Raw genomic sequence first — 27,040 nt, 5'->3', positions numbered from 1 at the left:
TGGAGTAGCAGATAGTGAAGGGGACTGTCAGAGAATACAGCAGAATATAAATAGACTGGAGAGTTGGGCAGAGAAATGGCAGATGGAGTTCAATCAGGGCAAATGCGAGGTGATGCATTTTGGAAGATCCAATTCAAGAGTGAAGTATACAGTAAATGGAAAAGTCCTGGGGAAAATTGATGTACAGAGAGATTTGGGTGTTCAGGTCCATTGTTCCCTGAAGGTGGCAACGCAGGTCAGTAGAGTGGTCAAGAAGGCATACGGCATGCTTTCCTTCATCGGACGGGGTATTGAGTACAAGAGTTGGCAGGTCATGTTACAGTTGTATAGGACTTTGGTTCGGCCACATTTGGAATACTGCGTGCAGTTCTGGTCGCCACATTACCAAAAGGATGTAGATGCTTTGGAGAGGGTGCAGAGGAGGTTCACCAGGATGTTGCCTGGTATGGAGGGCGCTAGCTATGAAGAGAGGCTGAGTAGATTAGGATTATTTTCATTAGAAAGACGGAGGTTGAGGGGGACCTGATTGAGGTGTACAAAATCATGAGAGGTATAGACAGGTTGGATAGCAAGAAGCTTTTTCCCAGAGTGGGGGATTCAATTACTAGGGGTCACGTGTTCAAAGTGAAAGGGGAAATGTTTAGGGGGGATATGCGTGGAAAGTTCTTTACGCAGAGGGTGGTGGGTGCCTGGAACGCGTTGCCAGCGGAGGTGGTAGACGCGGGCACGATAGCGTCTTTTAAGATGTATCTAGACAGATACATGAATGGGCAGGAAGTAAAGAGATACAGACCCTTAGAAAATAGGCGCCATGTTTAGATAGAGGATCTGGATCGGCGCAGACTTGGAGGGCCGAAGGGCCTGTTCCTGTGCTGTAATTTTCTTTGTTCTTTGTTACTTCATCAAAAAATTCAATTCATTTAGTCAAGCATGATTTACATTTTACAAATCTGTGCTAGCTCCTCTTAATTACCTCAAACCTCTCCAAGCGCCTGTTGATTATTTTCCCTGATTATTGTTGCTAAAACCTTTCTCATCACTGATGTTAAACTGGTTGGCCTGTAGTTACTAGGAATGTCATTACACCCTTCCAAGAACACATGAAATAGAAGCAGGAGTACACCATATGGCCCATCGAGCCTGCTCCACCATTCAGTGTGATCATGGCTGATCTTAGGCTTCAACTCCGCACTCCCACCCACTCGCCATATCCCTTGATTCACTGAGAGACCAAAAATTTGTCTATCCCAGCCTTAAATGTATTCAATGATGGAGCATCCATTATCCCCAGGGTAAAGAATTTCAAAGATTCACACCCTTTGAATGATGCAATTTCTCCTCATCTCAGTCCTAAATGATTGACCCCTTATCCTGAGACTATGCCTCTGTGTTTTAGATTCCTCGACCAGCGGAAACAATCTCACAGTGTCTACGCTTTCCAGCTCCTTCAGAATCTTGTATGTTTCAATGAGATCGCCTCTCATTCTTCTAAACTCCAGAGAGTATAGGCCCAATTTACTCAGCCTCTCATCATAAGACAACCCCCTCATCTTAGGGACCAATTTAGTGAACCTTCGCTGTACCGCCTCCAATGCAAGTATATCCTTTCTTAAATGTGGAGACCAAAACTGCACATAGTACTCCAGGGTGGTCTCACCAAAAACTTGTACAATTGTAGCAAGACTTCTTTATTCCTGTACTCCAATCCCCTTGCAATAAAGGCCAATGCCATTTGCCTTCCTAATTGCTTGCTGTACCTGCGCACTAACTTTCTGCTTTCCTTGTACAAGCACGTCCAAGTCTCTTTGAACATCAACACTTACAAGTTTAACACCCTTCAAAAAAAATAATTCTGCTTTTCTATTCTTCCGACCAAAGTGAGCAACTTCACACTTCCTTACATTATACTCCATCTGCCATCTTGTTGCTCGCTCATTTAACCTGTCTATGTATCTCTCTGTAACCTCCCCACAGCTTACCTTTCCACCTACCTTTGTATCATCAGCAAACTTATCTAAGTCATTAATATGGATTGTAACTAGCTGAGGCCCCAGCACTAATCCTTGCAGCACTCCACCATTCACTGCCTGCCAACTTGAAAATGCCCTGTTTATGCCCACCCTTTGCTTCCTGTCCATTAACCAATCCTCTATCCATGCTAATATATTACCTCCAATTCCATGGGCCCTTATCTTGCCTCTTAGCCTTTTGTGTGGCACCTTATTGAATGCATTTGGAAATCCAGATATACTACATCTACTGGTTCCCCTTTATCTACCCTACTGGTTACATCCTCAAAAAACTCTAATGAATTTCTCAAACAGGATTTCCCTTTAGTAAAACCATGTTGACCTGCAATAATCATATTGTGTTTTTCTAAGTACATTGCTAAGACTTCCTTCATAATAGATTCTAGCATTTTCCCAACGATTGATGTTCGGCTAACTGGCCTGTAGTTCACCGTTTTCTCTCTCCCACCTTTCTTGAAAAGCAGTGTAACATTTGTCAACTTCTAATCTGATGGGACCATTCCCGAATCTAAGGAATTTGGGAAAATCATAGCTAGCATATCCACTATCTCTGCAGCCATCTCTTTTAAGGCCCTAGGGTGTAGGCCATCAGGTCCCAGGGATTTTTCGGATATTAGTCCCTTAGGTTTCTCCAATACGTTTTCTCTGCTGATATTAATTTCCTTAATCTCCTCACTCTTTTAGCCCCTAGTTTACTGTCTATTTCTGGTATGGAACTTGTGTGAAGACAGACACAAAATATTTGTTCAGTGCCTTTGCCACTTCCTCATTCCCCATGATAATTTCTCCTGTCTCTGCTTCTAAGAGACTAATGTTTACTTTAGATACTCTCTTCCTTTTTATATACCTATAAAAGCTCTTACAATCTGTTATTATATTACTGGCTAGTTTGCTCTCATTCTATTTTTTTTCCTTTTTATAAACTTTTTGGTGGCCCTTTGCTGGTTTCTAAAACACTCCCAATCCTCAGACTTGCTACTCTTTTTTGCAACATGGGTAGTCCTTTATTTTAATCTAATACTTAGACTTGCTGAGTGAGCCACAGATTGGTCTTTCTTACTGAGTTTTTGCTTTTCAATAGAATGTATTTTTGTTGAACATTTTGAATTGTTTCTTTAAAGGTTTCCCACTATTCATTTACCACCATACCTTTTAGTCTATTTACCCAATTTACCTTAACCAATTCTCCCCTCATACTTACGTAATTGGCTTTGTTTGTTTAAGGTTCTTGTTTGTGATTGGAGTATGTCCCTTTCAAACTTAACATGAAATTCAATGGTATTATGATCACTATTTCCCAGTGGATCTTTGACTGTGACATTACTAATTAACCCTGCTTCATTACATAATACTAGATCTAAGATAGCTTTATCCCTAGTCAGTTCCACAACGTATTGGTCCAAGAAACTGTCCTGAAAATATTCTACCAGCTCATCTCTAGGCCGCTCTTGCCAATTTCATTGCCCCCAGTCTATATGAAGATTAATGTCCCCCACAATTATTGCTTTGCCTTTGTCACAAGCTCCAATAATTTATTCTTTAGTGCTCTGTCCAATGGTATAATTGCTGTTTGGGAGCCTATAAACTACTCCCAACAGTATTTTCTGATTCTTGCTATTCCTAATTTCCACCCGTATTGATTCTACTTCATAAACTTCTGGGGTCAGATCCTTTTCTCACTAATGTCCTTATGTCATCCTTTATTAACAAGGCTACCTCTCCTCCTTTGCCATTCTCTCTGTCGTTCCGAAATATTGTGTTCACTGGAATAATTATTTCCCAACCTTGTTCACCGTGTAACCATGTCTCTGTAATGGTGATTAGATCTAAATAATTTACCTCTATTTGTGCCACTAGTTCATCTATCTTTTCACAGATGCTTCCACATTCAGATAAAGAACCTTTAATTTCATGTTTTTTTACTTCCAGTCCCTGCAATGACCTTATTCGCTGAATAAGAACTTCCTTAAATAAGGGTGTCACATTTGCCACTCAAATCCCCGGCACCTCCTCTGCATCTCGGCAAGATTGGAAGATTATGGCAAGCCCTTCCATTATCTCCACTCCCGCTTCCTTTAGCAACGTGGGATGCAAGCCATCCAGACCAGGTGACTTAAACACTCAAAGCACAGCCAGCCTTTCCAGTGCATCCTTCCTATTAATTTTCACCCCATCCATTACCTCTACCATCTCTGCTTCTGCCAATATGTTGTTAGCATCCTGTTCCTTAGTAAACACCAATGCAAAGTACTCATTCAGTATTCCAGCCTTGCCCTGCGCTGCTGAGTATATATCACCTCCTCTGTCCTCTATTGGTCCCACCCCACCTCTTATTACACACTTACTATTTACATGCCGGTAGAAGACATTTGGGTTCCCTATATGTTAACTGCTATTCTATTCTCATGTTCTTTTTGCCAGTCTTATTTTCCTCTTGACTTTCCTTCTCAACTTTTTGTATTTGGCTTGGTTCTCACTTGAAGAATTCACTTGACATGCAACATATTTTTTGTTTCATGATATTCTCTATTTCCCTCGCCATCCAAGCACCCTGGCTTTGGTTCCCTGCCTTTCCCTCTTGTTGGAATATACCTGATATATCTCTGCCTTAAAGATAGCCCATTGTTCCATTACATTTTTTCCTGTCAATCTTGGGTTCCGTTTTACCCTGGCGAGATCCCCTCTCATCCCATTGAAGTTAGCCCTCTTCCAATTTAACAGTTCTACTTTGGATTGTTCTTGCTCTTCTCCATTACTAATCTAAAGCTTATGATACAGTAATCACTCATACCCAAGTATTCCACCACAGGCACTTGGTCCACTTGGCCAACCTTGTTCCCCAGCACCAGATCCAGCTATGTCTGCATCCTAGTTGGACTGAGAGCATGGTCAAGGAAGTTCTTCTGAACACATTTCAGAAATTGCCCCCTTCGTGACCCTTTACTCTAACATTATCCCGATCGACATTTGGGTAATTAAAGTCCTCCAATATTAATATTCTGCAGTTCTTGCACATCCCTATGATTTTCCCTACAAATTTTTTGCTCCTCTCTCTCTCTCTCTCTCTCTATTTGGAGGCCTGTAGAATACCCCCAGTGACGTGGTCATCCCTTTTTACATCTCAACTCTAACCAAATGAATTCTGCCTTTGCCTTCTCAAGGATGTCTCTCTTTCAAATACTATAATGTCTTCCCTAATCAGTACTGCCAACCCACCTCCCTTTTTTCCTTCACTGTCTTTTCTGAACACTTTGGATTTTTGAATATTAAGCACCCAGTTCTCACCATGTTTAGGTATCTGTGCAAAAACAAGCTGTAGTTGTTCACCCTGATCCAAAGATCTAATCGTGGCCTTTGAAGCATTGTTGAGGACCAAGCCACCCTGCCCTAACTTTCGCTCTGCGGTCAGGCCTCTGCCTCCTCGCTCTGTTATGAATACAGAAGGTTACATCACCAAAACGGACCATTCAGCCCAACCTGAAGGGAGGTGGTGGCATAGTGGTAATGTCACTGGACTAGTAATCCAGAGCCCAGGCTAATGCTCTGGGGACATGGGTTCGAATCCCACCACGGCAGATGGTGAAATTTGAATTCAGTGGATGAATCTGGAATTAAAAGCTAGTGTAATGATGACCATGAAACCATTGTCGATTGTTGTAAAAACCCATCTGGTTCACTAATGTCCTTTAGAGAAGAAAATCTGCTGTCCTTACTTGGTCTGGCCTACTTATGACACCAGACCCACAGCAATGTAGTTGACTCTTAAAATGCCCTCTGAAATGGCCTAGTAAGCCACTTAGTTCAAGGGCAATTAGGGATGGACAATAAATGCTGGCCTTGCCAGCGTTCCCCGCATCCCACAAAATGAATTTTAAAAAGCCTGCCTGTGTTAGCATTTACTCTTCTACCCAAGCAAATAGTACTAATTACAGTCACCCACCCTCTGACCATATCCCTTGCATTGCCTTTTTCCTTCATCCACCTTCCCAGTCTAATCTTAAATGTTGATATGGTGGGGTGGTGGCTGTTTCTGACTTATGCCCGAAACAGTGGGCACCAAACAGCTATGTTGTAGCTTGCCGGTTGTGGGTGGTAGGCAAGCCTGGGTCAGGAGAGAGGAGAGCTCATTTCTGGTGGGACTGGACCAGGGGAGGCAGTGGGTCTCAGTATTTCTTGTGTTATTCTAGCAAAAACCCCTAATATTTCAAGTCTTTCCTCATATCAGGCAGCAACAGAGTTGTACCCTTTCTAAAGCCTCATTATGCTCCATATAGCATGGAGCCCAATACTCCACACAGCACTCCCATTGTGGTCTTATTGCAGTTTTGTTTAGGCTATCATTACCTCCTGCTGGTGTTGGTTTGGAGAAGAAATCCTAGCTAGGACACCAGCAGGAATCCCTGCTCCATGCCAGTGTTTATGCCCCTCAAAAGCTTCCTGTGATCCATCTTCATCTAACCCCATCAGTATGACCTTTTTCCTTACTCCCTCATGTGTTTATCTAGCTTCCCCTTAAATGCATTTATGCTATTCAGCTCCACTGCTCCTTGTGAGAATGAGTTCCACATTCTCATCACTTTCTGGGTAAAGAAGCTTCTCCTGAATTTGTTAGTGACTATTTTATATTTATGGTCCCTAATTCTGTTTGCTGATGGAGGAGTATCGGCCAGGACACGGGGCAGGGCAGAGGGAGCTCCATGTTTCCCTTCAGACAGTATCACTACTGTCTGCTGAGCAGGAAGACAGAGTCTCAAAGGAACCAAAAGGTGGCAATCCTGACAATGTAGCTCTCCCTCAGGCCTACACTGGAATTTTGGCCTATATTATGTGCTTGCATCCCACTGTATTGTGCAGATCAGAAACCAGTTACCCTTATTGGCAGGAGGGGTCCATTAAGTGGTTAATATTTTGAGCTATCTCACCCAGGACATATTTTCTTCTGGTGCGGGGATCTTTGTAATAAATGAGTAGAGTTCTATTCCTATTTATTGGCTACCAGCCTGACTGTTGACACTGTCAGGAAAGAAAGAAAAACTTACATTTATACAGCACCTTTCACAACCTCAGGGCATCCCAAAGCACTTTACAGCCAATGAAGTACTTTTGAAATGTAGTCACTGTCGCAATGTAGGAAACACAGCAGCCAATTTGCACACAGTAAGACATTGCAAACAGCAAGGTGATATTGACCAGATAACCTGTTTTTTGTGATGTCAGTTGAAGAGTAAATAATGGCCATGGCACCGGGGAAGGCAGAAGGAACCTCGCTTCAATGTTTCATTGGGAAGGTGGCACCTGTAGGAGTGCAGCACTCCCTCAGTACTGCACTGATGTCTCAGCCTGGATTACATGCTCAAGGCTCTGGAGTACTGTTTGAACCCACGTGAACCACACTTTCTGACTCATAGGTGAAAGTGCTACCCACTAAGTCACAAGCAGTAAAGCATGGAAGGGGATAAAACCACTCTATCCCACAGCAGATGCAGTAATGTCCTAAACTTCATCTTACTGATCTCCACCATGCATGTTAAGATTGAGCCAAAACTGTTCACTGAAACAAAGCTGCCTCCCTTACTCAGCTGTGGGGCAGCTATCCAAACCATCGAACTACTGCCTGGAGCTTCTATTCACTCCAATTCACTCGAGGCTATAGAATGGATGACCAAATTGGACATTGACATTTAATGTTGCTTTTCAAGCTATAATACCAAAGAAGACTCTGCTCGCAGATAAGTTTTGGATAAACCTACCAGCGAAGAAACCCTCATGTTCGTCAGTCATTGTTGGGTTAAAATCCTGGAACTACCCCAATGAGCTGTGGATGCTCAGTCGATGAGTATATTCAAGACTGTGATTGATAGATTTTCAGACTCTAAGGGAATCAAAGGACATGAGGAGTGGGCAGGAATGTTGATATAGCAGATCAGCACAATCTTAATGAATGGCTCAAGGGACTATATGGCCTACTTCTGCTCCTTTTCCTTATGTTCACTGACACACCTCTGATATGACTGTGAAAGCCCAGAAATGACTTGCCATTCCTCAAGGGCCTTACTGTATCCCTCATCTTAATGGAGGGTTAACCACACCACCAAAATAGCAGGAAGAGGGATATGATCCAAGCACTTAGGCTGTTTGTCCACTGGTATGGTGAGCAGTCATTTTTAGCTTCCTACAGGCAGAGTAAAGAAGACTCTGCAGTGTCTTTTAATCAGTTTTATTGGAAACTGAGAGAGGGCGAGTGTAATGAGGTACTGTCTGTGCAGCTCACACTCTGAGATTTGCTTTGGAAAAGAAGGCAACTGATCATATTGTTCCAAATATTAAATAACTATACTGATACATTATATATATATATTCACAGCCAAAATGAAACAATTTTTTTGTAAATGTACATTTTTTTACAGATGTATATAGATGTATGTATATATATATATATATATATATATATATACATCTGTAAAAAAATATACATTTACAAAAAAATTGTTTCATTTTGGCTGTGAAAGGATGTGGAACATCGGGGTCCTGGGTAAGATTGTAGGTGGACAGAACATTGCAGGTTTAAAATTGCCAAAGACTTCTAACATAGGTTCTCATGACAATCTACACAGCACATGTCAAACTGAAAAATCTGTTGGTTGTGACAAAAGTATGGTTTGTTTGGCCCTTTTTTCCTATCCCTCCCCTTTTTCACATTTCTTCATCTGAGTGTTCCCTGTCTGTTGTTAGTCTCCATTTCTCTGTCTCTGGGTATAACAGCGTCTCTCCCACTCTCATTTCTGTGTCTCGGCTCTTCCTCTCAATGCATGCTCTCTCACCCCTTTCCCCCTCCTTTCCGCCTCTTCCCATGCCTCTTCCCATTGTCACGTTCGAGCCCCTCTATCTCCTGCACCTCTCTAATGCCTTGGACTCTCTCTCCTGTCTCTTGTCTTGTTGCCTGTCCCTCTGTGCCCCTCTCTCTGTTGATTCCACTTTCTTTCTCCCAATTTCCCATTGTTTTTGCCTCATCCTTCCCTGGTTCTCGTTTTCTGACCGGGCATTTGCTCTCTGCAAGTAATGGCACCTTTACTGTGAGACATTTTAATATTTTCTGATCTTTCTGAAAGCTTGCTAATAACATAATTATATTGAGCAGTTTTCTTCCTATTTAGATTTTCATCTTAAAACAAGTTGTAAGCAGGGAGGGGTAGGGGGTGCGGTGCGGTGCGGGTGGTGGTTGATGGCGAAGGGGAGATCGGAGCTTTTAATGTTCTCTTATTAACATTAATAAAATCAGGTGACAAGCGTGTAATTTAAAAAATCCCACAGTGTGGGCCATGCAGGACAGAAAATCAAATCAGTTTAACAGAAGTGAAAGGATTTCACCAGCTGTAGATTTTATTGTGTCGAGAAACCATTCGCAAGCTGTTTGTTCGTTCGAGAAAGAAGGGAAAAGAAAAACTATGAAGCTAAAACAGCCCATGGGAATAAATTTTAGGTCGATTAGTACAGTTCCTAGCTGTCAAGGCTTGGAATTAATGGTGGTTTGATGACAGAATTTTTGACGGGTGAACAAAGGTGTAGGGGAGGAAGACATGATTCCTTAGAAGAATGGTCCTCCTCTAGCTTGGCCTCACTGTCTGTGCTGTCATCCGTCTGCCAATCTCCCTGTCCATGGTTGTTTAGAGATGTTTTTATCCTCTTTTCTTTCCCACAGACTTTGCCAGATCCGGACCGGTGCCTGGGTTCCAAGGGGACACGCTGCAATTGGCCTTCATCGACTTGAGACAAGTAAGCCTTTGTTTTAAATGTGTGACTGAAGACCGCAGTGCTTGCAGGATGCGATTGACGCTCGTCTCCACCCCCCCTTCCCACCCCCCACCCCCCCCTCGGCCGTTCGACTCCTCGGTGGGGCTGTGCCCGTTGTTGTTCGTCCTTTTTGTTGGCTTTCGGGCCTTCGAGAAAAGCCTGAGGCCTGGCCAGCCAGACTGCCCCCCCTCCCCCCCATCCAAATCTCCAAATGCGGAAGGGCCATTGTTGCATCCTTGATTCGGCAGCCCCACAGTGAGATACTGGAGCGACTCTCGGCAAGGGGTGACACGAAGCAGGTGTTTGGTATACATGTAGCAGTGGTGCAGGGGACCACCTGCTTGGCAGACTTATTATTGAGAGATAATGTCCGGAGAGTGCGTCAAAGGAAGGAAGAATTAGCATTCTGTCACGACTACTGCCGAGCATTCTTTCCAAGCTTGCTATGACAGTGCTGCATTATAAAGATGACTTACAGCCAGCCTTGTGCCACCAATAAGGCTTTTAGTACCAGTGACGTCATTACAGCAGGTATCTATGTGGTTTTCTTTATAATTCTGCTGTGCTTGCGACTGAAAAGAACAACTCAGTCCAGCAATCTCCTGGGACAGCTGTGGGCGTGCCACGAAAATAAAAAGGAGACTCTTCTCCTGTCATCTTTTCAGTTGGAAGATAGATGGGGGTTTGTCAGGAACTGTGAATGTAGCAGTCGCTACTGACTGATGGTCTGAACCCATTGCTTCACTCTGTTTTACTTTGCGGGTGGCAGTGGTGATGCGGGGGAGGTGGTATCGCAGTCACACATTAGCGCCACGGTCTGTGTCTAATCCCCTTTCATGCATTTAACTGACTATTTTTACTTACATAATTTTTGGGGGAATATCTGTCGAGCACAATCCTAATGTGTCTAGGAGTTTCAGGGCGTCCTGCCGAAGTGTGTGGTGTCTGTGTTAGTAACTAGGGATACCCTTACGAGGTTCCTGGAGAAGCTTTTAATCAGCCGACTTAGCACAGGGAATAAAGTGACTGGAGTTTGGCAGGAAAAATGCCACACGCAAGTACACATGCACACGCACGCACGCACACGCATCATGGAAAGAGGTTGTTTGGCTCTTTCAAAGATCTATCCTATAAGTCCCAATCCCCTGCTCTTTTCCCATAGCCCTGCAATTGTTTTCACCTTCAAGTATTTATCCAATTCCCTTTTGCAAGTTACTGTTGAATTTGCTTCCACCATCCTTTCAGTCAGTGCATTCCAGATCATCATAACTCACTGCCTAAGAATATTTCTCATCTCTTCTCCTCTAATTTGACAATTATCTTAAATGTGTGTCCTCTGGTTGCCAACCCTCCTGCCAATGGTAACAGTTTCTCCTTCTCTGAGGGGCTTGACAGTAGACACTGAAAGGTTGTTTTCCCTGGATGGGGAATCTAGAACACGCAGGCAAAATAATGGGATGATCATTTAGGACTGAGATGAGGAGAAATTTCAACTTTGGAATTCTCTACCCCAGAGGCTTGTGAATCTACATGGTTGAATATTTTAAAGGCTGAGATAGATAGATTTTTAGTCTATCAGGCAATCCAGGGATATGGGGAGCAGGCGAGAAAGTGGAATTGAAGCTGAAGATCAGCCATGATTGTATTGAATGGCGGAGCAGACGCGACTGGTTGTATGGTCTACTCCTGCTCCTATTTCTTACGTTCTTAATTACTCTATTAAAACTGTTCATAATTTTGAAAACCTCTATTAAATCCCCTTAACGTTCTCTACTCTAAGGAGAAGAGTGTCTCCACATAACTGAGGTCCCTCAACCCTGATATTCCTGTAAATATCCTCTCCACACTCTCCAAGGCCTTGACATTGTTCGTCAAGTCTGGTGCCCAGAGTTGAATGCAATACTCATCTGAGGCCTCACCATTGATTTATAAAAGTTTAGCACCTCATTACAGGGACTGCAGCAGTTCAAGAGGAAGGCCCACCACCACCTTCTCAAGGGCAAGTAGGGGTGAGCAATAAATGCTCGCCTTGCCAGCATTAACCACAAGCGTGTTCATAAACAGGATACTTAGCAGGAATAGAAAGTAACCTGCCTGACGTTTATACCCCTTTGTAGTGCTGCAAGGATGAGGCCAAGTCTTGTTCTACTGCTGCTGACCCAGCAGAAGTGAGCTTACTCTGAACAGTTAGTTGCTTCTGTCAGCCGTGGCTCAGTGTTAGCACGTTCGCCATGGTGAGTCAGAAGGTAGTAGGGATTCAAATCCCTCAGCAGAGACTTATGTTTATAAACTAGGCTGTTACTGCTTCAGACCTGCACTATCAGAGGTGCAATCTTGCCGATGAGCTGTTGAGCCAAGCCTCATCTCCCTCTCAGGTGGATGTAAAAGATCCCATGGCCTCTATTCAAAGAAGAGCAGAGGAGTTATCCTCGGGTTCTGGCCAAAATTTATTCTTCAATCAACATCACTAATATCTGGTCATTCTGTCATTGCTGTTTGTGGGACCTTCCTGTGCGGAAAGTGGCTGCCAATCTTCCAGCATTACAACAGTTCAAAAGTACTTCATTGGCTGTAAAGTGCTTTGGAACATCTTGAGGTCAGGAAAGATGCTATATAAATGTAATTTCTTTCTTCCTTATTTCACAGATCTACATTTACTTCCTTCATGATGTCAGAACTGTCTAAGTGAAATATTTGGAGCAGGGAGTGATAGTAGAGTTGCGAGGGGCTAATTTTGTCAGAGAGAAGCATGTACAAGTGTTGCTGTACTATAACTTGAGATTTATTTTGAAAAATGCAAGATTGTATTTGCAATAATCGTGTAGTTTAGAAGCGCTTAAGGGGATTTCTTGTAGCTGTTGAATAATGAAGTGTTGATCTGATCCACTTATACGAACAGTAACAGATCAGTGTGTGGGTAGGTGACACTTTTGAACCCGTTAATCTACACATTGTAACCATGAGCTCTGTGTGACCCACTCACAAAGAAAAGGACCCTTATTATCAAGCAGAATGACGTAGCCTGTGTGATTCCTTTCTTTGCCCTCCCTCGCCTACTCAATATGACCGCCCCCCCCCCGCCATCGCCTCCCTACTGAAAAACAACCGATGAAGTGCCACAGGCCCTCAGGTACCTCTGCCCGCCTGACCATCCTTCATTTGGACAGCTCAGCCAGTGAGTGGTGTGGGCTGGTGGCTTGCACTGGGTGGGCAGGTCACAGCTCAGCCTGGCCTTGTCCTCACCTGAGGTCCTTGGAGGAGAAAAGGTGAAGGGGAGATGTAATAGAGGTGTCAAAATTTTTTGAGTGGTTTTCATAGCATAGATGGGGAGAGAAACTGTTCCACTGGCAGGAGGGTCAGTAACCAAAGGACAGAGATTTTAGGGTAATTGGTAAAAGAACCAGAGGGGAGAATAGGAGATAATTTTATACAGCAGGTTGTCATGATCTGGAATGCACTGCCTGAAAGGGTAGTGGAAGCAGATTCAATAGTAACTTCCAAAAGGAAATTGGATAAATACTGGCAAAGGAAAAATTTTCAGAAGGTAGCAAGGGGAGTGGGACTTATTGAACAGACCTTTAAAGAGCTAGTAGAGGCACGATGGGCTGAATGGCCTTCTGTGCTGCAAAGTTCTATGTTTCTAAGTCCACACCGGAACTTTTAGCAGCAGTAGTGACCAAGAACAGGCCAATTGTGGCACTCCCACCGCATCAGGTGAGGACTTGATCAGGCCAAATAACCTGTCAGTTGCAGGTCCCAGACCCTTGGAACTGTAGCCCAGCAAGTGCCAAAATGAGAGCGAGAGATTATATACCCACAAAAAAAAGGTTTTTAAAATATTTTCTTTGGGCCTCCGTCTTCCTTGAGCACTTTTTGTGGTGTCTGGAGCCTTGGCTGTCTTTGTGGAAGATCTGGGATTGAAGGCAAACTTTGTCAAACGGTCACACAAATTGCAGTATGCAGTGCTACACATCATGCGGAGACAAGCCTACTCATCAGCCTCTCCATCTCCACCCAGCAGTGACAGGCTGATTAATGAGCCCCTAATTCCACTGTTGTAGAGGTAGCCTAGGCACCAAATGCCAAATAATGGACACATCACTCTTGCCTTTAAGGCACCCCTCAGGGACTACACAATCCTTTTAGACACGCACGCATTTTACAGACATGCATATGTAAGCAAGCATACACGGACGTAAACAGACTAAAATACATGCATACCAAACAAAGACATGCATGCTTATTTATTTATTTGAGTTTTGTGTTGCTTTATAAAAATAATGTTTATTTTATTAGTGATAACAACCTTGTTTTGCCCATTTACTCTGTGTACTGCAACACCTTGATATCTTTCAGCAGCATAATACCCCCTACTGCTATCCTCAGCCTGATGCTGTCATATTACAGCAGAGAATTATGCCCAGATTTTTGTTTTACAGCAAGGACATCTTCAACAAATACCTTTTTTTTAAAAAAATTAAACTGCTTAAAGTTTGAGGTTATTCACTTTGGATCTAAAAATGATAAATCAGATCTTTTTTCTGATGCTGAGAGACTAGTGATAGGGGATTCTATCATAAGGGGTACAGATAGGCGTTTCTGTTGCCGCAAACATGACTCCAGAATGGTATGTTGCCTCCCTGGTGCTAGGGTCAAGGATGTCACTGAGCGGCTCAGGACATTCTGAAGGGGGAGGGTGAGCAGCCAGAGGTTGTGGTACCAACGACATAGGTAGAAAAAGGGATGAGGTCCTGCAACAAGAATTTAGAGAGCGAGGTAGCAGATTAAAAAGCAGGTCCTCTAAGGTTGTCATCTCTGGATAACTCCCGGTGCCACATGCTAGTGAATTTAGAACTAGGAGGATAGAGCAGATCAATGCGTGGCTGAGGAGATGGTGCAGGAGGGAGGGCTTTAGTTTCCTGGATCACTGGGTCTGTTTCTGGCAAAGGTGGGACCTGTACAAGTTGGATGGGTTGCACCTGAACTGGGATGTGACTAGCATCCTTGCTGGGAGGTTTGCTAGTTCTATTGCGGGGGGGTTTAAACTAATTTGGCAGGGGGATGGGATACAGAGTGGAGGTACAGTAGGAGGTAATATAGAACAGAAAGTGAGTCTGCCTGGAAGGCAGAGCAAATATAGACCTGGTAAGACACAAGGGAAAAATGCAACGTTGGATTGAATCTATTTCAATGCAAGGAAACTTACTAGTAAGGCAGATGAATTGAGGGCGTTGATTAGCACATGGGATTATGATATTATTGCTATCACAGAGACATGGTTGAGGGAGGGACAGGACTGGCAGCTAAATATTCCACGGTGTAGTATCTTTAGGTGCGATAGGGGAGGGGATAAAAGAGGAGGTGGCATTGCACTGTTGATCAAGGAGTCAATTACTGCAGTAAGGAGGGATGACATCTTAGAAGGTTCCTCAAATGAGGCCATTTAAAACTTATAAACAAAAAGGGGGCAATCACTTGGCTGGGTGTGTGCTACAGGCCTCCAAACAGTCAGAAAGAGATAGAGGAGCAGATATGTAGGCAAATCTCTGAGAGGTGTAAAAATAATAGGGTAATAATAGTAGGGGATTTCAACTTCCCCAGTATTAACTGCTGCTTCACAAACCACTGACCACGTCCAGGCGCTTACCCATTGTGTCTTGAGACAAGGAGGCCGAAGAAGAAGAATATTAACTGGGATAGTCTTAGTGCAAAAGGCTTAAAAAGGGCAGAATTCTTAAAATGCATACAGGAGAGCTTTTTGTGCCAGTATGTAGAAAGTCCTACAAGAGAAGGGGCAGTACTGGACCTAATCCTAGGGAATGAAGCGGTCAAGTGGTAGAAGTGTCAGTGGGGGAGCATTTCGGGTATAGTGATCATAACTCTGTAAGATTTAAGGTAGTTATGGAAAAGGACAAAGATGGACCAGAAATAAAGGTGCTGAATTGGGGGAAGGCCGATTTCAATATGATAAACCAGAATCTGGCCAAAGTGGACTGGGAGCAGCTACTTGTAGGAAAGTCTACATCACATCAGTGGGAGTCATTCAAAGAGGAAATTGTGAGAGTTCAGAGCCAACATGTACCAGTTAAGGTGAAGGGTAGGACCAACAAGTCCAGGGAACCCTGGATGTCAAGGGATATAGAGGATTGGATCAGGAAAAAAAGGAGGCTTACGGCAGATCCCAAGCATTGAAAACAGCAGAGGGACTAGAGGACTATAGAAAGTTTAGGGTGGCACTTAAAAAAGTAATTAGGAGAGCGAAGAGGGGACATGAAAAAACACTGGCGGGCAAGAGAAAGGAAAGTCCCAAGGCATTTTTTAAGTATAGTAAGGGTAAGAGGATAACTAGGGAAAGAGTAGGGCCCATTAGGGACCAACATGGCAATCTTTGTGTGGAGCCGGAGGACATAGGTCAGGTTTTAAATGATTACTTTTCATCGGTGTTCACAATGGAGAGGGACGATGTAGGTGTAGAGATCAGGGAGGGGGATTGTGATATACTTGAACATATTAGCATTGAAAGGGAGAAAATATTAGCTGTTTTAGCAGGCTTAAAAGTGGATAAATCCTCAGGCCCAGATGAGATGTATCCCAGGCTGTTATGTGAGGCAAGGGAGGAGATAGCAGGGGCTTTGACACAAATTTTCAAATCCTTTCTGGCCACAGGAGAGGTACCAGAGGACTGGAAGACAGCGAATGTGGTACCATTATTCAAGAAGGGTAGTAGGGATAAACCAGGTAATTACAGGCTGGTGAGTCTAACATCAGTGGTTGGGAAAATATTGGAAAAAGTTCTGAGGGACAGGATTAATCTCCACTTGGAGAGGCAGGGATTAATCAGGGGTAGTCAGCATGGCTATGTCAAGGGGAGATCGTGTCAAACTAACTTGATTGGATTTTTCGAGGAGGTGATTAGATGTGTCGATGAAGGTAAAGCAGTTGATGTAGTTTAGTTTCGAGATACAGCACTGAAACAGGCCCTTCGGCCCACCGAGTCTGTGCCGACCATCAACCACCCATTTATACTAATCCTACACTAATCCCATATTCCTACCACATCCCCACCTGTCCCTATATTTTCCCTACCACCTACCTATACTAGGGGCAATTTATAATGGCCAATTTACCTATCAACCTGCAAGTCTTTGGCATGTGGGAGGAAACCGGAGCACCCGGAGGAAACCCACACAGACACAGGGAGAACTTGCAAACTCCACACAGGCAGTACCCGGAATTGAACCCGGGTCGCTGGAGCTGTGAGGCTGCGGTGCTAACCACTGCGCCACTGTGCCGCCCAATCCATGTAGTCTACATGGATTTCAGTAAGGCTTTTGATAAGATCCTGCATGGGAGATTGGTTAAGAAAGTAAGAGCCCATGGGATCCAGGGCAATTTGGCAAATTGGATCCAAAATTGGCTTAGCGGTAGGATGCAGAGGGTAATGGTCGAGGGCTGTTTTTGCGATTGGAAGCCTGTGACCAGTAGTGTGCCACAGGGATCGGTGCTGGGACCCTTGCTGTTTGTAGTGTACATTAATGATTTAGACGTGAATATAGGAGGTATGATCAGTAAGTTTACAGTTGACATGAAAATTGGTGATGTTGTAAATAGTGAGGAGGAAATCCTTAGATTACAGGGAGGTATAGATGGGCTGGTAAGATGGGCGGAGCAGTGGCAAATGGAATTTAATCCTGAAAAGTGTGAGGTAATGCATTTTGGGAGGATTAACAAGGCAAGGGAATACACAATGGGTGGTAGAACCCTAGGAAGTACAGAAAGTCAGAAGGACCTTGGTGTACTTGTCCACAGATCACTAAAGGCAGCAGCACAGGTAGATAAGGTGGTTAGGAAGGTATATGGGATACTTGCCTTTATTAGCCGAGGCATAGAATATAAGAACAGGGAGGTTATGATGGAGCTATATAAAATGCTAGTTAGGCCACAGCTGGATTACTGTGTACAGTTCTGGGCACCACACTATAGGAAGGTTGTGATTGCACTGGAGAGGGTGCAGAGGGGATTCACCAGGATGTTGCCTGGGCTGGAGCATTTCAGCTATGAAGAAAGACTGAAAAGGCTAGGGTTGTTTTCCTTGGAGCAGAGAAGGCTGAGGGGGGACATGATTGAGGTGTACAAGATTATGAGGGGAATTGATAGGTTAGATAGGAAGAAACTTTTTCCCTTAGCGGAGGGGTCAAGAACCAAGGGGCATAGATTTAGGGTAAGGAGCAGGAGGTTTAGGGGGGATTTAAGGAAACATTTTTTCACCCAGGGGGTGGTTGGAATCTGGAACGCACTGCCTGAAGAGGTGGTGGAGGCAGGAAGACTCACAACATTTAAGAAGTATTTGGATGCGCACTTGAAACGCCATAGCATACAAGGCTACGGGCCAAGTGCAGGAATATGGGATTAGAATAGTTGGGTGCTGTATGGCCAGCACAGACACGATGGGCCGAAGGGCCTGTTTCTGTGCTGTATAATTCTATGACTCTATGACTGGGAACTGTGTAGAAGCAAGCTTTGGATATCCATGTACACGAGCCATGAAAAAATAGTGAACAAGCACAAAAGTAATTTAAAATTGGGGGGCTAGAATGCAAAGGGGAGGAAGTGATGCTTCAGTATACAGAGCCTTGGTCAGACCCCATCTGGAGTAACCGCATTCAGTTTTGCGCACTGCACCTCAGGAAGGATACAGCACAGATTCAGTAGAGTGAGACAGGGGCTTAAAGGGGTATATTACAAGGATAGAGTGCATAAACTAAGTTTGTATTCCCTCGAATATCAAAGATTGAGGGGTGATCTAATTGAAGTGTTTAAAATACGATTTGATGCTGTAGATGGAGAGAAACGATTTCTTCTAGTGGGAAATCCAGAACCAGGGGTCCTCTGTATCCTTTCAATAATATGGAAGGAGACCAGAAGTGTTCACAGTAAATAATTGTGAGCTAACCAAGGACCGATACAAGTTTAAAGTGACTTCCCTCCTTTTCAATTCTTCCCATCTAGAAATAAACCCCAGTGCTTGTTTTGTTTTTTTTATGGCCTTATTAATTGACCTCACTACTTTTAGTGATCTGTGTATCTGTACCCCCAGATCCCTATGTTCCTGTACTCTTCTTCAACTTATTATTCAAGCAGTGTGTGGCCTCCTTACTCTTCCTACCAAAATGCACCACGTCACACACATCGACACTTGATCCAGCAAGGGTGGATCAAGGAAAAATACATCTAACATTTTTTCCAGTGCTTCTGGAGGAGAGGCTGAGCTCCCCACATTGTCATTGACTGAAAGTGAGAGCTCACCGTATGGGGAATCAGAGGCTCGAGGCAGTGCCCAGTTATTTGGCATCACCGTACCTGAGTGAATTTACACTGCTTGTGGCCATAGGTATTTCTGTTGAAGAAATGCAGCAGCATCCAAAGAGAGAGGCCATCTCTGTCCATCTGCAATGTCACAGATGCTTATAAGAACAGCGAAACAGCACTCGGATCAGCTGTGACAGTTTTTGACGACTTGTGGGTTTTTTTTGTAGATTTTGTTTTGCAGATGGCTAATACCAGTCACTATTGCTAGAGTTTTCAGTAAGTGCAGTATTATTGTGGGGCCAAAGGACCAACTCTCACCTCATCTGCAGACTGGTGTGGGGCAGGAGATGTTAAACAAAGGAGACGATAATTTTTCTACTTGGGACATATCCTTGTCCATTATCTTTCCCCCCCTGAAAGTTACAAATTGTTACTACGGTAAAAAGAAAGCTTGGCATTTATATAGTGCCTTTCACAACCTCAGGACCTCCCAAAACACTTTACAGATTGACTGCTGTAATGTAGGAAACGTGGCAGCAGATTTACACACAGCCAGCTCCCACAAACAGCAGTGTGGTAATGACCAGATAATCTATATTTGTGATAAATATAAGCCAGAACTCCCTTGCTCTTCGATATAGTGCCGTGGAATCTGAAGACAGATGGGGTCCTCAGTTTAACATCTCATCAGCAAGGGCCACCTCCAAAAGCACTCTTTCAATATTGCACTCAGAGTGTTAGCCTAGATTTTGTGCTCGTCCCTGGAGTGGAACTTCATCCCACAACCTCCTAACTCTGAGGTGTGAATGCTACCCACTGAGCCAAAGCAGCAAAGGTGTGGGGTTGTGGAGGGATTTGAACACAAAGTTGACAGTTTTAAATTTGGGGCATTGCTGGACTGGGAGCCAGTGTAGGTTAGTGAGTCCAGCCAGGGCTGATGGGTGAGTGGGACTTAGTACAAGTTAGGATCAGGGTGCAGCTTGCTCAACAGTGAGTCTCATCAGGCTACGCATTCAATTCAGTGCAACATTAGTGGGCTCAAGAGGAGCACCTCCCTCTTGTCCTGGTGTAGTCCATGGAACAAAGGAAGAAATTGTAAGATTTTTGAAGTGCAGAGCATCTGGAAGAGAGGGACTAAGTTTCATATTCTGATGAAGGATTCCATAGGCAATGCTACCTGCTGCCTAGTCTCCAACTGAAAGGGTGGGTCTGCGGTATTCTTTATCAAAAGGCATTGTGCATTTAGGTGCAGCAATTGCCTACCCATTCACCTGCACAGGCCATTTGTGTACTCCAGCCTCTGTGTCAAAGGGTTGTGGCTTCAATTGCCACTCCAGAGACTTGAGACCAATATCGAAGCTGACACTTGAATACAATACTGAGGGAGTGCTGCACTGACACAGTTGCTGGACTTCAGATTGAGATGTTGGAGGTTGGAGTCCTGTCTGCCTGGTGAGTATCAAAGATTCCATGGCACTATTTGAATAAGAGCAGGGAGCTCCCTGGACATCATGGACAGCATAACTATTCCCTACCGCCACTCCCCACTCAACCTGTCAACCAGCACCACCAAAAATCATTGTGTTGTTTGTGAATCTTGCTGTGTTCAAAATGTCTGCAGTGTTTGCCTATATAACATAGCAATGACACTCAAGCTCAAATGTAGTGCATGTGCAGTGCTGTGGAATGTTTCGGAGAGATTTGATGAAAATACGCATTCGGAGCAGAAGTAGGCCATTCGGCTCCTCTAGCCTGCTCCGCCATTCAATAAGATCATGACTGATCTGTTTGTGTCTGGAATTCTGCACATCTACCCCCGATAACCTTTTGATTTCCTTTCCTAACAAGAATGTATCTACTCCCGCCTTAAAATTATTTAATGACCCCGCCTCCACCACCTTCTGCGACAGAGAATTCCAAAGTCGCACAACCCTGAGAGAAAAAATTTCTCCTCATCTCTGTCCCAAAAAGGCGACCCCTAATTTCAAAATGGTGTCCCCTAGTTCTGGACTCGCCCACAAGAGGAAACACCCTTTCCACATCCACCTTGTCAAGACCGTTCAGGATCTTATATACTTCAACCAAGTGCTCTTCGGGGGGGTTTAAACTAATTCAGCAGGGGAATGGGAACCTAAATTATAGTTCCAGTGTACAGGATGTTGAGAGTAGTGAGGTCAGGGATAAGGTTACAAGGACGCAAGAGGGCACTGGCAAGCAAGAACTTGGTTTAAAGTGTGTCTACTTCAACGCCAGGAGCATCCGGAATAAGGTGGGTGAGCTTGCAGCATGGGCTGGTACCTGGGATCTCGATGTTGTGGCCATTTCGGAGACATGGGTAGAGCAGGGGCAGGAATGGATGTTGCAGGTTCCGGGATTCAGATGTTTCAGTAAGAACGGAGAAGATGGTAAAAGAGGGGGGGTTGTGGCATTGTTAATCAAGGAGAGTATTACAGCGGCAGAAAGGACGTTTGAGGACTCGTCTACTGAGGTAGTATGGGCCGAGGTTAGAAACAGGAGAGGAGAGGTCACCCTGTTGGGAGTTTTCTATAGACCTCCGAATAGTTCCAGAGATGTAGAGGAAAGGATAGCGAAGATGATTCTCGACAGGAGTGAGAGTAACAGGGTAGTTGTTATGGGGGACTTTAACTTTCCAAATATTGACTGGAAATACTATAGTTCGAGTACTTTAGATGGGTCAGTTTTTGTCCAGTGTGTGCAGGAGGGTTTTCTGACACAGTATGTAGACAGACCAACCAGGGGCGACGCCACATTGGATTTGGTACTGGGTAACGAACCCGGCCAGGTGTTAGATTTAGATGTAGGTGAGCACTTTGGTGATAGTGATCACAATTCGGTTAGGTTTACCTTAGCGATGGGCAGGGACAGGTATATACCGCAGGGCAAGAATTATAGCTGGGGGAAAGGAAATTATGATGCGATTAGGCAAGATTTAGGATGCGTAGGATGGGGAAGGAAACTGCAGGGGATGGGCACAATCAAAATGTGGAGCTTATTCAAGGAGCAGCTACTGCGTGTCCTTGATAGGTATGTACCTGTCAGGCAGGGAGGAAGTTGTCGAGCGAGGGAGCCGTGGTTTACTAAAGAAGTTGAAGCGCTTGTCAAGAGGAAGAAGAAGGCTTATGTTAGGATGAGACGTGAAGGCTCAGTTAGGGCGCTTGAGAGTTACAAGCTAGCCAGGAAGGATCTAAAGGGAGAGCTAAGAAGAGCAAGGAGAGGATACGAGAAGTCATTGGCGGATAGGATCAAGGAAAACCCTAAGGCTTTCTATAGGTATATCAGGAATAAAAGAATGACTAGAGTTAGATTAGGGCCAATCAAGGATAGTAGTGGGAAGTTGTGTGTGGAATCAGAGGAGATAGGGGAAGCGTTAAATGAATATTTTTTGTCAGTATTTACAGTAGAGAAAGAAAATGTTGTCGAGGAGAATACTGAGATTCAGACTACTAGGCTAGATGGGATTGAGGTTCACAAGGAGGAGGTGTTAGCAATTTTGGAAAGTGTGAAAATAGATAAGTCCCCTGGGCCAGATGGGATTTATCCTAGGATTCTCTGGGAAGCCAGGGAGGAGATTGCAGAGCCTTTGTCCTTGATCTTTATGTCGTCATTGTCGACAGGAATAGTGCCGGAAGACTGGAGGATAGCAAATGTTGTCCCCTTGTTCAAGAAGGGGAGTAGAGACAGCCCTGGTAATTATAGACCTGTGAGCCTTACTTCGGTTGTGGGTAAAATGTTGGAAAAGGTTATAAGAGATAGGATTTATAATCATCTTGAAAAGAATAAGTTCATTAGCGATAGTCAGCACGGTTTTGTGAAGGGTAGGTCGTGCCTCACAAACCTTACTGAGTTTTTTGAGAAGGTGACCAAACAGGTGGATGAGGGTAAAGCAGTGGATGTGGTGTATATGGATTTCAGTGAGGCGTTTGATAAGGTTCCCCACGGTAGGCTATTGCAGAAATTACGGAGGTATGGGGTTGAAGGTGATTTAGAGCTTTGGATCAGAAATTGGCTAGCTGAAAGAAGACAGAGGGTGGTGGTTGATGGCAAATGTTCATCCTGGAGTTTAGTTACTAGTGGTGTACCGCAAGGATCTGTTTTGGGGCCACTGCTGTATGTCATTTTTATAAATGACCTGGAAGAGGGTGTAGAAGGGTGGGTTAGTAAATTTGCGGATGACACGAAGGTCGGTGGAGTTGTGGATAGTGACGAAGGATGTTGTAGGGTACAGAGGGACATAGATAGGCTGCAGAGCTGGGCTGAGAGATGGCAAATGGAGTTTAATGCGGAAAAGTGTGAGGTGATTCACTTTGAAAGGAGTAACAGGAATGCAGAGTACTGGGCTAATGGGAAGATTCTTGGTAGTGTAGATGAGCAGAGAGATCTTGGTGTCCAGGTGCATAAATCCCTGAAGGTTGCTAACCAGGTTAATAGGGCTGTTAAGAAGGCATATGGTGTGTTAGCTTTTATTAGTAGGGGGATCGCGTTTCGGAGCCACGAGGTCATGCTGCAGCTGTACAAAACTCTGGTGAGGCCGCACTTGGAGTATTGCGTGCAGTTCTGGTCACCGCATTATAGGAAGGATGTGGAAGCTTTGGAAAGGGTGCAGAGGAGATTTACTAGGATGTTGCCTGGTATGGAGGGAAGGTCTTACGAGGAAAGGCTGAGGGACTTGAGGTTGTTTTCGTTGGCGAGAAGGAGGAGGAGAGGTGACTTAATAGAGACATATAAGATAATCAGAGGGTTAGATAGGGTGGATAGTGAGAGTCTTTTTCCTCGGATGGTGATGGCAAACACGAGGGGACATAGCTTTAAGTTGAGGGGTGATAGATATCGGACAGATGTTAGAGGTAGTTTCTTTACTCAGAGAGTAGTAGGGGCGTGGAACGCCCTGCCTGCAACAGTAGTAGACTCGCCAACTTTAAGGGCATTTAAGTGGTCATTGGATAGACATATGGATGAAAATGGAATAGTGTAGGTCAGATGGTTTCACAGGTCGGCGCAACATCGAGGGCCGAAGGGCCTGTACTGTGCTGTAATGTTCTAAAGACTTCTAAGTCTCCCCTCACTCTTCTAAACTCCAGTGAAAACAAGCCCAGTCTGTCCAAACTTTCCTCATAAGACAACCCACACATTCCAGGTATCAATCTAGTAAACCTCCTCTGAACCGCTTCCAATGCATTCATATCCTTCCTTAAATAAGGATATTTAATTGTAAAAACAGAATCGCAGAATTGTTACTACGCAGAGGGAGGCCATTCAGCCCATCATGTCTGCACTGATTCTCTGAATGAGCAATTCACCTAATGCCGTTCCCCCGCCTTCTCCCCTTAACCTTGCACATTCTTCCTTTTCGGATAACAGTCTAATTCCCTTTTGAATGCCCTGATTAAACCTGCCTTCACCACACACTCAGGCAGTGCATTCCAGATCCTAACCACTCGCTGCGTGATGAATCACAGAATTGTTACAGTGCAGAAGGAGGCTATTCTACCCATCGTGTCCGCACTGGCTCTCTGAAAAAAGCAATTCCCTCAGTTCCTTTCCCCTGCGTCCTCCCTGTAACCCTGCACATTCTGCCTTTTCATATAACTGTCTAATTCCCTTTTGAATACTTCAGTTGAACCTGCCTCCACCACATTCTCAGGCAGTGTATTCCAGACCTTAACTACTCGCTGCGTGAAAATTTTTTTCCTCATGTCACTTTTGCTTCTCTTACCAAATACTTTAAATCTGTACCCTCTCGTTCTCGATCCTTTCATGAGTGGGAACAGTTTCTCTCTGCTCTGTCCAGAGCCCTCATGATTTTGAATGCCTCTATCAAATCACCTCTCAGTCTTGTCTTCTCCAAGGAAAACGGTCCTAACTTCTCTAATCTATCTTCATAACTGAAATTCCTCATCCGTGGAACCATTCTCATAAATCTTTCTGTCCTTTATCGAATGCCCTCACGTCTTTCCTAAAGTGTGGCGCCCAGAACTGGATGTAGTTCTCCAGGTGAGGCCAAACTAGTGTCTTATACAAGTTTAACATAACTTCCTTGCTCTCGTGTTCTATGCCCCTATTAATAAAGCCCAGGATATTGCATGCTTTATTAACTGCTCTCTCAACCTGTCCTGCCACCTTCAATGACTTATGCACATGTGCATGTAGGTCCCTCTGCTCCTGCACACCCTTTAGAATTGTACCCTTTATTTTATATTGTCTCTCCATGTCCTTCCTACCAAAATGAATCACTTCACATTTCTCTGCATTGAAGTTCATCTGCCACTTGTCTGCCCATTCCACCAACTTGTTCTGTCCTTTTGAAGTTCTACACTATCCTCCTCACAGTTCACAATGCTTCCAAGTTTCCTATCATCTGCAAACTTTGAAATTTGTGCCCTGTGCACCAAGATCTAGGTCATTAATATATATCAGGAAAAGCAAGGGACCAACACTGATCCCTGGGGAACTCCACTACCAGCCTTCCTCCAGCCAGAAAAACTTCCATTAACCACCACTCTTTTGTTTCCTGTCACTCAGCCAATTTCGTATCCATGTTGCTACCATCCCTTTTATTCCATGAGCTACAAGTTTGCTCACAAGTCTGTTGTGTGGCACTGTATCAAATGCCTTTTGAAAGTCCATGTACACCACATCAACAGCATTGCCCTCATCAACCCTCTTTGTTACTTCCTCAAAAAACTCCAGCAAGTTAGTTAAACATGATTTTCCCTTAAGAAATCCATGCTGGCTTTCCTTAATTAACTCGCATTTGTCCATGTGACTATTGATTTTGTCCTGAATTATTTTTCCTGCAAGTTTTCCCACCACCGAAGTTAAACTGACTGGCCCTTAGCTGCTGAGCTTATCTTTACACCTTTTCTGAACAAGGATGTAGCGTTTGCAATTCTCCAGTCCTCTGGCACCACCCCCGAGTCTGAGGAAGACTGAAAAATTATGGCCAGTGCCTCTGTGATTTCCACCCTCACTTCCCTCAGTGGTTTTTCCTCGTGTCACTTTTACTAAAGGCCGGCTCAGGTCTGCAAATGAAACCCAACCTGAGCCCAACAGAACCACATCCGAACCTGAGCCCGGCCCAAGTCCTTCCATTTTTTTCCATGCCCGACCCGACCATTAGTTAACCTACCTTACGTTTTTCACTTTGTTGCTGATCGGCACAAGCTTAAAATAACTGTAACAAAACCACCTTTCTAGTCCAAAAATTGCATTAACATTGGAGCCACTTATCTGAGGTTGTGATAGAGCGTGTCCGACCCCACCCGAGCCTGATACATGTCGTCTGGTCCCGTCGGGTTTGGGTCGGGTAGCCGGCCTTTAACTTTTACTTCTTTTGCCAATGACTTTAAATCTGTGCCCTCTCATTCTCGATCCTTTCACGCATAGGAACAGTTTTTCCCCATCCCAGAAGTCCAACCCGACCCGACCCGAACCCGATACATGTCGTCTGGTCCCGTCGGGTTTGGGTCGGGTAGCCGGCCTTTAACTTTTACTTCTTTTGCCAATGACTTTAAATCTGTGCCCTCTCATTCTCGATCCTTTCACGCATAGGAACAGTTTTTCCCCATCCCAGAAGTCCAACCCGACCCGACCCGAACCCGATACATGTCGTCTGGTCCCGTCGGGTTTGGGTCGGGTAGCCGGCCTTTAACTTTTACTTCTTTTGCCAATGACTTTAAATCTGTGCCCTCTCATTCTCGATCCTTTCACGCATAGGAACAGTTTTTCCCCATCCACTCTGTCCACACCCCTCATGATTTTGAATATATCTATCAAGTCTTCTCTAAGGAAAACAGTCTCAACTTCTCCAGTCTATCTTCATACCTGAAGTTCTTCATTCCCGGAACCATTCTTGTATCTTTCTTTGGCATCGTGTTTTCCAAGCTGAGCCA

At 44.3% G+C, this 27,040-nt stretch overlaps 1 protein-coding gene across 3 annotated transcripts in view; it reads left to right on the top strand.

The window, feature by feature from the left end:
* The window catches only part of LOC137367890 (exocyst complex component 6B), a 755,392-nt gene that overhangs the window by 628,999 nt on the left and 99,353 nt on the right, over nucleotides 1-27,040 (top strand). For all 3 annotated transcript variants that reach the window (XM_068028681.1, XM_068028683.1, XM_068028682.1), the window contains exon 20: nucleotides 9,730-9,803. In XM_068028681.1, the coding sequence (XP_067884782.1) occupies nucleotides 9,730-9,803 (74 nt within the window). The remainder of the gene's footprint in view (nucleotides 1-9,729; nucleotides 9,804-27,040) is intronic.

The sequence above is a fragment of the Heterodontus francisci genome, chromosome 1, assembly GCF_036365525.1.
Source record: "Heterodontus francisci isolate sHetFra1 chromosome 1, sHetFra1.hap1, whole genome shotgun sequence".
NCBI lineage: Eukaryota > Metazoa > Chordata > Chondrichthyes > Heterodontiformes > Heterodontidae > Heterodontus > Heterodontus francisci.
The sequence above is the reverse complement of the archived record's forward strand: the minus strand, read 5'-3'. Positions and strand labels throughout refer to the sequence as shown.